General features: G+C 42.6%; 1 protein-coding gene across 5 annotated transcripts in view; it reads left to right on the top strand.

The window, feature by feature from the left end:
* The first annotated feature begins 8,891 nt into the window (after nt 1–8,891).
* Nucleotides 8,892–15,332, top strand: part of gria2b (glutamate receptor, ionotropic, AMPA 2b) — a 61,585-nt gene continuing 55,144 nt past the window's right edge. For 2 of the 5 annotated variants that reach the window (XM_014199221.2, XM_014199218.2), the window contains exons 1-2: nt 8,893–9,527; nt 9,716–9,856. In XM_014199221.2, the coding sequence (XP_014054696.1) occupies nt 9,443–9,527; nt 9,716–9,856 (226 nt within the window). In that variant the 5' untranslated portion in view covers nt 8,893–9,442. Of the gene's footprint in view, nt 9,528–9,715; nt 9,857–15,332 lie in introns of all 5 variants that reach the window. The other 3 variants (XM_014199219.2, XM_014199220.2, XR_006769844.1) reach the window with 3 other exon arrangements.

Raw genomic sequence — 15,332 nt, 5'->3', positions numbered from 1 at the left:
GAGCAGGAGGAAACATAAACCCTTACGTCCTTGGCCAAGGAGGACCACCAGTACTTCCAACTAAGGCAACACACCGTCCGACCAATGCCAGGATCACCAGAAGAGGGTGACGTGTGGGCCCAATAGATCAAACGGTCACGGACAGCAGACGGAGCATACAGACGCCCAGCTGGACACTGGGGAGGAGTGGGCTCTTTGCGTAAAACTGCTGCACTTCCTTTACCGTGGTGGGAGTTGGCCAATTACGCAAGGCTGAAATGCGGTCACTCTCCATCTCCACCCCTGAAGTGGAAATGCGGTACCCTAGGAAGGAGACGGACTGATGGAAGAACAGACATTTCTCAGCATTGATGTACAGGTCATGCTCCAACAGTCTACCAAGCACCCTGCGCACCAGGGACACATGCTCGGCACGTGTAGCGGAGTATATCAGAATGTCGTCGATATACACCACTACACCCTGCCCGTGCAGGTCCAGGAAAATCTTGTGAACAAAGGCCTGGAAGACTGATGGAGCATTCATTAATCCATACAGCAGGACGAGGTACTCATAGTGCCCTGAGGTGGAACTAAATGCCGTCTTCCACTCATCCCCCGCCCGGATACGCACCAGGTTGTAAGCGCTCCTGTGATCCAATTTTGTGAAGAAGCGCGCCCCGTGCATTGACTCAATCGCACTGGCGATAAGAGGCAGCGGTCAGCTGTACCTCGCAGTGACCTGATTGCTACCCCGATAGTCAATACACGGGCGCAGACCTCCATCCTTCTTCTTCACAAAAAAGAAACTCAAGGAGGCAGGTGAAGTGGAGGGCCGAATGTATCCCTGCCCCAGGGATTCAGAGACATATGTTTCCATAGCCGCCGTCTCCTGTGACAGAGGCTACACGTGACTCCTGGGAAGTGCTGCGTCTACCAGGAGATTTATCGCACAATCCCCCCGTCGATGGGGTGGTAATTGAGTCGCCTTCTTCTTACAGAAGGCGAGAGCCAAATCGGCATATTCTGAGGGAATGCGCACGGTGGAGACCTGGTCTGGATTTTCCACCGTAGTTGCACCGATGGAAACCCCTACACACCTCCCCGAGCACTCTCATGACCACCCCTTAAGAGCCCTCTGTTGCCACAAAATAGTGGGGTCATGACAGGCCAACCAGGGTAGGCCCAGCACCACGGGAAACGCAGGAGAATCATTAAGGACGAGACTGATTCTCTCCTTGTGACCCTCCTGCGTAATCATGTCTAGTGGAGCGGTGGCCTCCCTAATCAGCCCTGACCCTAATGGTCGATTATCTAGGGCGTGCACAGGGAAGGGCATATCCACAGGAACAAGGGGAATCCCTAAACTATGGGCAAAAGAACGGTCAATAAAATTCCCAGCTGCGCCTCAATCTACGAGCACCTTATGCTGGGAATGCGGGGAAAACTCAGGAAATTTGATAAACACATACATGTGAGCAACAGAGGGCTCTGGGTGAGCCTGGTGCCAACCCAACTGGGTGACACGACAGTGCCCTGCCTGCTGCCTTGACTCCCTGAGGAACCCCCCCAGCACCAACCAGCAGTGTGCCCTCTGCGGCCACAGATGGTGCAGGGAATGGCCCCTCCTCCGGTCGCCCTAAGTGCAGCACATCCCAGCTCCATGGCCATTGGAGCGGAGGTGCTGGGGGATGGAACTGACAGACCCCAATCCGGACGTCCGCGGTCAGTCAGCAGGTTGTCCAGCCGGATGGACAGGTCCACCAGCTGGTCCCTTTTGAGGGTGGTGTCTCGGCAGGCCAACTCCCGACAGACGTCCTCGCGCAGACTGCACCGGTAGTGATCGATCAGGGCCCTGTCGTTCCATCCCGCGCTGGCGGCCAGGGTCCGGAAGTGCAATGAAAAATCCTGCGCGCTCCTCGTCCCCTGCCTCAGGTGGAACAGTCGTTTACCCGAACTCTGTGTAATGGTCCAACGCCGCATCTCCTTCACTCCATACAGCGTTGCCCCACTCCAGGGCTTTGCCTGAGAGGCAGGAGATGAAGGCAGACATGCTCTCACATCCGGAAGGAGCCGGGTGGACGGTCGCCAGGTAGAGCTCCAGCTGTAGTAGGAATCCCTGGCATCCGGCAGCCGTCCCATCATACTCCCTCGGGAGCGCGAGCCGAATCCCGCTGGGACTGGGTGAAGGAGGGGTGGACAGTGGGGTCGACAGTAGTGGGGCTGGTGGAGGCACTGGAAATCCTCCTCCTCTCTCCCAACGATCCATCGTCTGCAGCACGCGATCCATGGCGGTGCCCAGACGATGCAACATGGTCGCATGCTGCTGGACGCGCTCTTCTACCGCAATAGGGAAGGCGTCTGCTCCTGCGGACTCCATTCGTTTGGGTGAGTGATTCTGTAATCGGCCTGTATGTAGCTGGTGTGGAGGAGTCAGGCGCAGGACAGCAGATATGAGTAAGGAACGTAATTTACTCAAGGAATCAATAAATACAACACAATAAACTAGCCCACAATAACGGACCGTATACATACAAACAATCACTCACAAAAACCATGGGGGAACAGCGGGTTAAATAATGAACAAGTAATTGGGGTTTGAAACCAGGTGTGTAAAACAAAGACAAAACAAATGGATCGGCGATGGCTAGAAGGCCGGTGACGTCGACCGCCGAACGCCGCCCGAACAAGGAGAGGGACCGACTTTGGCGGAAGTCGTGACAAGCCCAGAATTGAACCAGGGTCTGTAGTGACGCCTCTAGCACTGAGATGCAGTGCCTTAGACCATGAACCTTGTTATAATGTCAATTCATTCCTAAAGCTATTCTACCCCTCACTTTTGAATGTAATCTTATTGAACTACCTCTGGATACAGGACGGTATATTCCACCAAGTCGCTCAGTGGTAAGCTCCTAAACAAACCAACATATCAAAGAAGATGGGAGAAGCCCAAGAGGTCAATGCCCAGACAGATTCCTTATAGATCCGTCTGTCTGGCATCGACTAGGACCAGCAATATTCAGAGAGCCCAACTTTCTCTCCCAGACTCCCATTCACCAATTATACACTGCCAGTTGTTGCTCTTCTGCACAGATACATATCTGGTTGACAATCAGACAATTAGAGCAGAAAGCAATGAATATTTACGAGAGAGAGAGTGGCATCCAACATCCCAGGCTCAGTGACTGATACAATAACAACCCAGCACCCTGGGTTGACTGAGGTAGCATGAGTTAGTGGGGTGTTCATGATGCTTTGCTCCCCCTGATGTGTAGCTATCAGTCACTTATGTACTGTAGCTATTTCCCACTGTGCTGTACTATTGCTGCTCTGGGTTTGTACTGCTGGTTTGAGCTATGGTCCTAATACCATGCTGCTCTGGGTTTGTACTGCTGGTTTGAGCTATGGTCCTAATACCATGCTGCTCTGGGTTGATACTGCTGGTTTGAGCTATGGTCCTAATACCATGTTGCTCTGGGTTGATACTGCTGGTTTGAGCTATGGTCCTGCTCTGGGTTGATACTGCTGGTTATAGTCCAAACACCTTGGTGTTCTAGGTTGATACTGCTGGTTTGAGCTATGGTCCTAACACCATGCTGCTTCTGTAGCAAAATCCCCTCCAAAAAAATGAAGAACACATTACTGTCATATACAGTTTAAGTCGGAAGTTTACATACACCTTAGCCAAATGCATTTAAACTCAGTTTTTCACAATTTCTGACATTTAACCCTAGTAAAAATTCCCTGTCTTAGGTCAATTAGGATCAAAACTTTATTTTAAGAATGTGAAATGTCAGAATAATAGTAGAGAGAATGATTTATTTCAGCTTGAATTTATTTCATCACATTCCCATTGGGTCAGAAGTTTACATACACTCAATTAGTATTTGGTAGCATTGCCTTTAAATTGTTTAACTTGGGTCAAACGTTTCAGGTAGCCTTCCACAAGCTTCCCACAATAAGTTGGGTGAATTTTGGCCCATTCCTCCTGACAGAGCTGGTGTAAGTGAGTCAGGTTTGTAGGCCTCTTTGCTCGCACACGCTTTTTCAGTTCTGCCCACAAATTTTCTATAGGATTGAGGTCAGGGCTTTGTGATGGCCACTCCAATATCTTGACTTTGTTGTCCTTAAGCTATTTTGACACAACTTTGGAAGTATGCTTGGGGTCATTGTCCATTTGGGGCCTTCCCTGTAGCTCAGTTGGTAGAGCACAGTGTTTGCATCGCCAGCATGGTGTGTGCAACGCCAGGGTTGTGGGTTCGATTCCCACGGGGGCCAGTACAAGAAAGAAAGAAATGAAATGTATGCATTCACTACTGTAAGTTGCTCTGGATAAGAGCGTCTGCTAAATGACTAAAATGTAAATGTAAAAATTTGGAAGACCCATTTGTGACCAAGCTTTAACTTCCTGACTGATGTCTTGAGATGTTGCTTCAATATATCCACATAATTTTCCTCCCTCATGATGCCATCTATTTTGTGAAGTGCACCAGTCCCTCCTGCAGCAAAGCACCCCCACAACATGATGCTGCCACCCCCGTGCTTCACTGTTGGGATGGTGTTCTTCGCCTTGCAAGCCTCCCCCTTTTTCCTCCTAACATAACGATGGTCATTATGGCAAAACAGTTCTATTTTTGTTTCATCAGACCAGAGGACATTTCTCCAAAAAGTACGATCTTTATCCCCATGTGCAGTTACAAACCGTAGTCTGGCTTTTTTTATGGCGGTTTTGGAGCAGTGGCTTCTTCCTTGCTGAGCGGCCTTTCAGGTTATGTCAATATAGAACTCATTTCACTGTGTATATAGATACTTTTGTACCTTTTTCCTCCAGCATCTTTACAAGATCCTTTGCTGTTGTTCTGGGATTGATTTGCACTTTTCGCACCCAAGTACGTTCATCTCTAGGAGACAGAACGCATCTCCTTCCTGAGCGGTATGATGGCTGCATGGTCCCATGGTGTTCATACTTGTGTACTATTGTTTGTACAGATGAATGTGGTACATTCAGGCGTTTGAAAATTGCTCCCAAGGATGAACCAGACTTGTGGAGGTCTACAATTCTTTTTCTGAGGTCTTAGCTGATTTCTTTTGATTTTCCCATGATGTCAAGCAAAGAGGCACTGAGTTTTAAGGTAGGCCTTGAAATACATCCACAGGTACACCTCCAATTGTCTCAAATAATGTCAATTAGCCTATCCGAAGCTTCTAAAGCCATGACATCATTTTCTGGAATTTTCCAAGCTGTTTAAAGGCACAGTCAACTTAGTGTATGTAAACTTCTGATCCACTGGAATTGTGATACAATGAGTTATAAGTGAAATAATCTGTCTGTAAACAATTTCTGGAAAAATTACTTGTGTCATGCACAAAGTAGATGTCCTGACCGACTTGCCAAAACTATAGTTTGTTAACAAGAAATTTGTGGAGTGTTTGAAAAATGAGTTTTATTGACTCCAACCTCAGTGTATGTAAACTTCCGACTTCAACTATATGGCCACAGAAAGCAGATAAAAAAATTGTCAAAAGGCCAATGACTTACTTGATATTAAATTGACAGTTACACTTGGCAACAACATATGCGTGGGTGGTAATAGGGTCTTTGTATCAAGATTAAATGTTGGGCTTTGGCTTGAATCACAAAACAGTGTACAGAATAAAACCTCATCTGACATTTCTGGTTTATAGTTTTTAGTAAAGACTGACTGGAATATAAACTTATTCACGTCTCTAATTAGATCATGTTTTATTTAAAAAAACTCTCATTAAACGTAATAAAACAGCATCCCTACTGCTACCTACATTGGATGTGTGAACCAAAATGATATCTTATTCAGTTATGTGGAAGGGATTCAAAGCCCCAGCTGTCAGTGATTAAATAGATTTAATGTAGTCAAAAAGGAACACTACTTAACCCTATAAACACAGATGTGCACGCATACTGTACACATCATAGACACCCATAGATATGTCAACCCCCAGCAAGGACAAGCAGTTATCGTTTCACCACTGTCCATGGTACTGAAAGCTATGAGAGAATATAATTTAACACTGTCCATGGCGCTGAAAGCTGTGAGAGAATAAAGTTTCACCGTTGTTAATGGTCCTGAAATCTTTGAGAGAATATCATTTCACTGCTGTCCATGGTGCTGAAAGCTATGAGCAAATATATATATATTTTTAAAATTTTAAAATTTGTTTATTTAACTAGGCAAGTCAATTAAGAACAAATTCTTATTTACAATGACGGCCTACCCCGGCCAAACCCGGACGATGCTGGGCCAATTGTGCACCGCCCTATGGGAGTCCCAATCACGGCCGGATGTGATACAGCCTGTGATACAGCCTCATTTCACCACTGTCCATGGTGCTGAAGGCTATGTGGAAAACATGGAATAGTGGAAGACATGGAATAGTGGAAGCAATGGAATAGTGGAAGACATGGAATAGTGGAAAGCATGGATTAGTGGAAGACATGGAATAGTGGAAGACATGGAATAGTGGAAAGCATGGATTAGTGGAAGACATGGAATAGTGGAAAACAAGGAATAGTGGAAAACATGGAATAGTGGAAAACCTGAAATAGTGGAAAACAAGGAATAGTGGAAAACATGAAATAGTGGAAAACATGGAATAGTGGAAGACATGGAATAGTGGAAAGCATGGATTAGTGGAAGACATGGAATAGTGGAAAACAAGGAATAGTGGAAAACATGGAATAGTGGAAAACATTAAATAGTGGAAAACATTAAATAGTGGAAAACAAGCCATAGATCAAAGGTAAAGAGTGCATTCATTTGATGGTTAACCCCAGCGAGATGGGAGTGGAAGGAGACACACACACACACACACACTAATTATTATTAAGTAACTGGTTCCCACAGCCTTTTTAAGTTTACTCAAAGTGTTACCTAAACTTAACGTTTTTAGTTAGCCCAAACATAGCTCCAAATTTAGAAAACTTTTACAAAAATTCAGTCAATATAAAAAGATGTGTTTGCTCAACTTGTCTTATGTTCATTCAACTAGAAAGTATAATGGTGGCGTCTTAACTCAAAAAGGCTGTGCAACCGGTTACACACACAGTGCTTTTAACATACAATGTTTTCAATGTACATATTTTACACACACAATTACATTGTGCATGTTCAATTATGCAGTCATTATTAGTATGTCCTCACCTGGGATTTGCACACAATCTCAGCTCTGTTAAAAGTACACAATAGTAAAACTATTGTATTTATTACAGTGATTAAAAAGTAACATGAAAACAGAGTAACATGCCCCATCAACTTTAGACAACTATACAGAAAAACCCTACAATAGTTGAAATATTTCAGTCAAATCAACGAGGAGAAAATAGTCAGATGAACTGATAAATGACAGACATTGTGGCGTAGCAGGAAAATCAGAATGCTGTGAACCAAAAGGTTGTGAGTTTAAATCCCAGGTGAGAACATGTTGAATAATAATTACTGTATAAATTAACATGCACAATGTAATCATGTATGTCAGCCTGTGTCAAATATGTAAATTGAAAACATTGTAAGCACAGGGCGTGTGCGTAACCAGTTGCACCGACTTGTTTAGTTAAGATGCCCAAATAATAATTTATAGTTGAATGAACATATAAGACAAGTTGAGCAAACACAATTTTATGTTGACTGAATTTTAGCTAAGTTTGGGCCCAACTAAACATTTTAAGTTCAGGTAACAATTTAACCGAAAAGTTGAGTAAGCTAATAAAAAATAAAAATTGTCAAGCACAAATACATGCACGCACGCACGTACGCACACCCACACACACACGCATATACACACGTATGTACACAAACACCCACACTTGACAAGATTAACTTGACGAGCTACAAATGAACTGCCTCTAAATGTCTGCCTGTACAAACTGACAATGGGGATGATGAGAAAGCAGTAGGCCTGTGTTACAGTGAGTCTGACATGACAAAAGTATATGCTGTTACAGGTATACAGTACCTCATGATAATTAGGACTACATAAATGGGGATGGATGTTCAACCACTCTTGAAAAAAATATATGAACGCATCTGGATGAAGGACCACATTGGTTTACTAGACATTTTATTCCAACAGTGGTTAGAGCCAGTTTATTTTTCATTCCTTATATTATGGGTAGACTGTCAGCGACAGTATTGTTTTTCTTTTGGATAAGCTAGATCATCTTGTTAAGTTCATCAAGTGCAATTTAAATGTCTCAGAGATATAGACAACAATGCATCAATGTTTCAAGCCTAAGAAGAAGGCGTTGGTCAATAGCTGGCACAGCTACATGCTTTTGAGCATGGCACCCACTACCCATGGATGAACTAAGGTGCAACTCTCAAACCGGCATGGCATTTCAAATCAAATCAAATTTATTTATATAGCCCTGCTTACATCAGCTGATATCTCAAAGTGCTGTACAGAAACCCAGCCTAAAACCCAAAACAGCAAGCAATGCAGGTGTAGAAGCACGGTGGCTAGGAAAAACTCCCTAGAAAGGCCAAAACCTAGGAAGAAACCTAGAGAGGAACCAGGCTATGAGGGGTGGCCAGTCCTCTTCTGGCTGTGCCGGGTGGAGATTTTAACAGAACATGGCCAAGATGTTCAAATGTTCATAATTGACCAGCATAGTCAAATAATAATAATCACAGTTGTCGAGGGTGCAACAAGTCAGCACCTCAAGAGTAAATGTCAGTTGGCTTTTCATAGCCGATCATTGAGAGTATCTCTACCGCTCCTTGTTTGCTTATCCACATGCTGTAACGTTATAATGACTGTGAGTCTGTGAGTCTGATTATCGGAAGGGCACACATAGGTTTATTCAAGATGTAATTCATGTCATTATTTGCTAAGTTGTTAGTGCAGAGTGATACAGCGAAGGGCTAACCCCTCAATAATGACTTGTTTAACACGAAGATGGCTGGAGATGATGAGATTGCCCTTATGGTCTGCCATGAATCTTAGCAGGTTTAAAAAGTCAAGGCCACATATTTAGTCTCCTATTATATGCTCAACAAACTAACATGTACAAACACTAATGAGCCCTGGACGTCGCGAGGAAGTGAAGTGCGCGCTCGGCTCCTCTCGTGTCTTTACGCATCTCATTAACATTCGTCGCTTGTTCGTGATGCTGAAACGATCTCCAACGCACGGAGCAGAGACTAGAAGTGTTCCTGTTTGTTAAAGGAGGTGTCGACGACTCGCAGGAGGACAGCGCGAGAAAGAGGAGCGGAAGAGGCAGTTAATATACACTTCCTTCACTGTTGGACCTGGATAAAGAGAGCAAGAGCCCTAATATTCTATACAAAAACCACCTGCAGAAGAAAATAGTCACCAGTGAATTTTCCCTGACAGCAAGTCTTCAATATGTGTCGGATCTAACATAGACCATTATTGAGTAAACAAGGAATATCTCCGTTCTTGGGTGGATGTGGGCACATTTTTTGTGGAAATGCCTAAGCTTATGAATTCATCGGTTTTCTTTCTACCAGTTTTATGGGGCTTGGCGCTTGGTGGCTCTCAAAGTGTACAAATTGGTATGTATCAGTCAAATAAGTTAATTGAAATGATATATCATTGGACATAGGTCCAGCAAGTAGGCTAGTGATTGTGCCAATGCATTTTGAAAGCTGGTCATGAAAATATAACAAATAAATTAACAATACAACATATTGGAATAGTCTATGCACAAGTATATTGAGATGTCCAATTGTTTCTATTACAGGTGGACTCTTTCCAAGGGGTGCTGATCAGGAGTACAGTGCATTTCGGATAGGAATGGTTCAATTCAGCACACCCGAATTCAGATTGACGCCCCATATTGACAATCTGGAAGTAGCGAACAGTTTTGCCGTCACCAATTGTTGTAAGTAACAACTGTAACCTATTTCAAGTCTCTTTACATAAAATGCAAACCATTTTCATCCCCTTCAAAGATATCAATAGAAACACAACGAAACTATCAATTGATATATTACATTACATTGAAACGGTGCATGGAACAACTCAATTAGCGCGTAATTTGTGTGCGCTTATTTTAGTTCGTGAAACCATATCTGTTGTGGAAAGACATAGAAAAGTAGGCTGTTTGTGTTTGTATAATAAGATCATTGTTAACCTTTGATTCTGCGAGAAATGACAAGGTAATGTTGGTTTCCACAGTAACAGTCAGTCACAGTGATGACTCCCATGCCACAGGCGCGCGTAATGTAATGCATGATAAGCACTGGGGAATAATATCCCTCGTCGTTTTGTTCATATTTTAATCAAATTCAACATATTTTTATTATATTTTGTGAAATATTTTCACCATTTGCAATAGCTTATCATCTCGATGAAAGACCTGACTGAGGTCAAAAGGCATTCAATCCTGTTCATGGAAAATTCATGGTCTTGGAAGACCCATAAAGACCTGAGTGCAGGCCTTTATGGTTCCACATTTAATAGTCTATGTTCATTTATTATCCGCATTTCGTCATTACCTTGACAAGGAAACTGATCTATATCTGGTATACATTAGATGTAGTTCTGTTGAAGAGAAAGAAAGAAAGTGTAAGAATGAAATTATACAAATAATTGCTTCCCTTCGGGCAGAAATATGATATAGGTTATTGCATAGCCTACCTCCAGTGTTTGTAGATTAGACTCTTGCCTACCACTTCTTCGCCCACATTCGTTATGTTACAATTTCTATATCTATTTTGGGAACAATCAACTGCAACAATATATATTTTAAAACTGACAGTATTTGATAGTTTATTTTAGAAATAATAGGTTCGATTTGATCTGTGCACTGAGCTATTAATGAGCGCGCGCTCTATGGATGGGCTACCAATTTCATCTAGCTGTTGCCAAGCGACAGTTCGTTTTGAAAAACGTCTCGGAGGTATATCAAAATTATATTTTAAATAGTATGCGCATCGATTATCTATATAGATTCCACACTTTTCATATAAAAGCATGTTGCATTAAAGCTCCTCATTGCATCGAGCGACAGATGCCTGATAATGCTGGATTGATAGAACGGTGACGACATGTCAATCACAGCTTGGGTTCTATCTAAGTAACACCATGAATACCCATTAGTGTGATGTCAGAGATGTTCTTAATGACTTGTAGATGGCTTCATTCCCTTAGTAGTCTACTGTAAGTACGAAGCAGATGGATTCATTGTAACTTACAGATTTGCCTCACTTATTAAACACATATGCCATTTAAAAGCTTTTCCGTTGAGGAATATTATTTCTATGCTCTTCAGAAGGGAAAAAGCTGAAAGCATGTTGACTGGACATACTGTAGCCTATTAGTCACATGTGTTCCTATCATTTATTTGAACATATAGGGACAATAGATATGTGATAACCGTGCCTGTAGTCAACAAATCGGTCAATGGACCAATTCAAACTCAAGTAAACCACTGGTCAAAAACACTCATTAATAATTGGCTGTACTTTTGACAATACAATACATAAATATATTTTTTTATTGTCAGTAAAATTGTGTATGGGGATATACTGCATATTACTAGAGAGCGAGAGGCTCTTCTCAAGGTTTTGACTGTATGCTTTTAAACCAGTAGATGGCACTATACATTACAGGCCTTCCCTTTGTATTGAAAACATACATTTTCAGCTGAGAAAGCACAATTAAAACTGGGTACAGAGACATTTATAGGAACCCTATTAAAATTACATAGATCAATTTGCTATTCATTAGGTGAGACAGTGAATTTAGGTCCTGACAATGTAACCAGTAAATGGGGCATTTTTCATGCATAGAAAGAATGATATCCCTGCGATGAAAGACACTCTGATTAGCTAAATCACCAAGCTGTATTGAGGGCATAAGCTTCCCTTACAGGTTGAGGGCATAAGCTTCCCTTACAGGTTGAGGGCATAAGCTTCCCTTACAGGTTGAGGGCATAAGCTTCCCTTACAGGTTGAGGGCATAAGCGTCCCTTACAGGTATGCCTTGTGGGATAAGATCATTTATAATCTGATTAAGTGGATTGACATTTTCTCAAAGACATTTTTGTAAAGGTTATGCAGTGAGTCCGAGAATAATTCCATTACTGGGATATTGTTGTCTATACTTTTATGGTGACCATAAGAAAAACAAGAACGTGTAAAAATGTACTGAATAAATTATTGTTGGGCCAGTGGTACTTCTACCATGTATCAAAGCTATGGCAGGAGAGATGACATATTGTGCCATCAAGGGTACATCTGGTACATTCTAGATCTGCTGCCAACTCTAGGAGAGTAGATAGAGGCGGCCACTGTGTGTATGTGTGTGTGTGTGCACGCGTGTGTGCATGCGTGTGTGTGCCTGTGTGCGTGCCTGCATGTGCCTTTGTGCATACATGTGTGTCTGTGCACACTATTGTGTCTTGATGATTTTCCACTGACCAATTTCAAAACAATCAACACTCCCTCTCTGGGGTCTCATAGAAGATATATAAAGTCTCTTGTAAGAAACAGATGATTTAACACATCAAAAGTCCCGTATTTACATGGTTAACTTAGTCTCTCTAGACATCTGCATTGCCTCCCACAATTTTCAAATGCCTAGGGTCTCGTTTTCAAGATTATGGTTGACTTGCCATGCTGTAATTTCCTGCATTCATCTGCAATCTGACTTCGTTATGATGTAGTATTCATGCTGTTTCCACTTTTCACAAATTACCAAAAATCTGATGTATGCAGAAAGCATTTTCCCATAGTCATTTTCGTGTGAAAACTTAATTAAATCCATATCCCACTACTAAAGAGAACACTGTGAAATATTTAATATGCTAGGAAGTTGGGCCGGTCAGAAATCGAGGTTAGGCAGAACTCCGTGGACCTTAGCCTGCCCTGAACACGCTCCTTAACCAAGCCGCTTCCTAAATTGCTCCCTATTCCCTATATAGTGCAGCAGAGCCCTATGGGCCCTGGTCAAAAGTTGTGCACTCCATAGGGAATAGGGTACCATTGGGCACACACTCCTCTCCTTTAATAATCCCCCATTCACACATAAGTGGGGTAAACTACACAGAGCTGAAATATCAATTACACACTTGTTCAAACACTCTTTTCAAGTAATATCATAAATAATAACTATTCATTATAAAAGTAAGTCGTCTTCTCTTGTCTCATATGACATGGCTTAGCACGCACACTGCCTCAGAGGCAGCCAGGTCAAGTCTCATATGACATGGCTTTGCCCGCTCAATGCCTCAGATGCAGCCAGGTCAAGTCTCATATGACATGGCTTAACCCGCTCCCTGCCTCAGAAGCAGCCAGGTCAAGTCTGTCCACGTTGATGTGCTCTATATGGAGTCACTGTGCATAGATGCCACTTGTCTGTCAAAGCAAGTTAGAAGAGCTAAACAATATTGAGCTTGATGTTATTGCTTTCTAGGCTGCTGCTGTATGTTTAACCAATGAGAGGACACATCCACCCCTGCCAGGTATTTGATGAGTGAGTCATCAGATCTAGAATCAGCTTCCCCTTCCCCATTTATAACCCTATCTATTATGAGGGGAAACAGAAAACGGACTCTAGATCATCTTCTACGGGTAACTTCATCCAATTCCTAATTCTTAGTTCAGCACCACATCAACATGTCATCCTTATCCCACTGGAGCAATCTTGATGTGTTCACTCAAATACATCTTATCTTTAATCTGATCTAGGACCTGATAAACAACACTCCTGGCTCCTACACACACCCAGTATCGTGTATCAAACTGTAGGCTACAGTATACCCAAGGGCAGAAGGCACTGTAGCGACAACTCTATTTACTCCAATTTAGATTCTGAAGGCAGAGCACTTCTTTGCCAAGGAGATGGAGCGGAGATGGACCACAAGTATGATTATATATCAGCAGTCCTTGACATCTGAGACTCAAACTAGTATGTGGACACCCCTTAAAAAGAGTGGAATTGAGCACACAGCCATCAATCTCCACAGACAAACATTGGCAGTAGGAATGACCTTACTGAAAAGCTCAGTGACTATCAACGTGGCACCGTCATAGGATGCCACCTTTCCAACAAGTCAGTTTGTCAAATATCTGCCCCGCTAGAGCTGTAAGTGCTGATATTGTGAAGTTAAAATGTTTTGGAACAACAACGGTTCAGCTGTGAAGTGGTAGGACACACGAGCTCACAGAACGGAACCGCCAAGTGCTGAAGCGCGTAATGCGTAAAAATTGTTGTCCTTGGGTGCAACACTCACTACTGAGTTTCAAACTGCTCCTGGAAGCAACGTCCACCACAATAACTGTTTGTCAGGAGCTTCATGAAATGGGTTTCCATGGCTGAGCAGCCGCACACAAGCCTAAGATCACCATGTGCAATGTCAAGCGTTGGCTGGATTGGTGTAAAACTCGCTGCCATTGGACTCTGGAGCAGTGGAAACATGTTCTCTGGAGAGATAGGGCTAGGCGTTCCGTTAGTGGGACAACTTCCGGTGAAAAATTATGCATATTAAACATGTAGGCACATACATGTGTCTTATATCGGTTGAAAGCTTAAATTCTTGTTAATCTAACTGCACTGTCCAATTTACACTAGCCATTACAGTGAAAGCATGCCATGCAGTTGTTTGAGGATGGCGCCCCACATCAAAATATTTTTCCACCGGCACGGGTTTCATAAATTCACAAATAGCGATTAAATATTCAGTTACTTTTTGAAAATCTTCCTCTGATTTGTCATCCAAAGGGTCCCAGCTATAACATGTAGTGTCGTTTTGTTAGATAAAATCCTTCTTTATATCCCAAAAAGTCTGTTTAGTTGGTGCCATCGTTTTGAGTAATCCACTCGTTCAACATGCAGAGAAAGGAATCCAAAAATCTACCGCTAAACTTTGTTAAAACAAGTCAAAATACGTTTCTATTGACTCCTCAGATACCCTAAAATGGAATCAAACTATAATATTTCATACGGAAAGAAATATGTTCAATAGGAAACCAATATTAGCAGGTGCGTCTTGCCTTCCTCGCGCGTCCAAACACGAATTTCCAATAGTATGTCCTAGTACTAAAACTCATATTTCTTACTCGTTTTGGAAGAAACAAGCCTGAAACCTTGAACATAGAGTGCTGACACCATGTGGAAGCCATAGGAATTGCATACTGGGAGCAAGAATTAATTATTTCCCTATACTTTCCATTGTAATAGCATGGGTTCTCAAAAAAAGAAAAATTTCCGGTTGGTTTATCTTTGGATTTTCTATTATCATATCTATTGTGTTATAGTCTCCTACATTATTTAAACATTTCTTCAAACTTCAAAGTGTTTTCTTTCCAATGGTACCAATTATATGCATATCCTGGCTTCAGGGCCTGAGCAAC

Source organism: Salmo salar, chromosome ssa05 (genome assembly GCF_905237065.1).
Source record: "Salmo salar chromosome ssa05, Ssal_v3.1, whole genome shotgun sequence".
In the NCBI taxonomy this organism is placed as follows: Eukaryota; Metazoa; Chordata; class Actinopteri; order Salmoniformes; family Salmonidae; genus Salmo; species Salmo salar.
The sequence above is the reverse complement of the archived record's forward strand: the minus strand, read 5'-3'. Positions and strand labels throughout refer to the sequence as shown.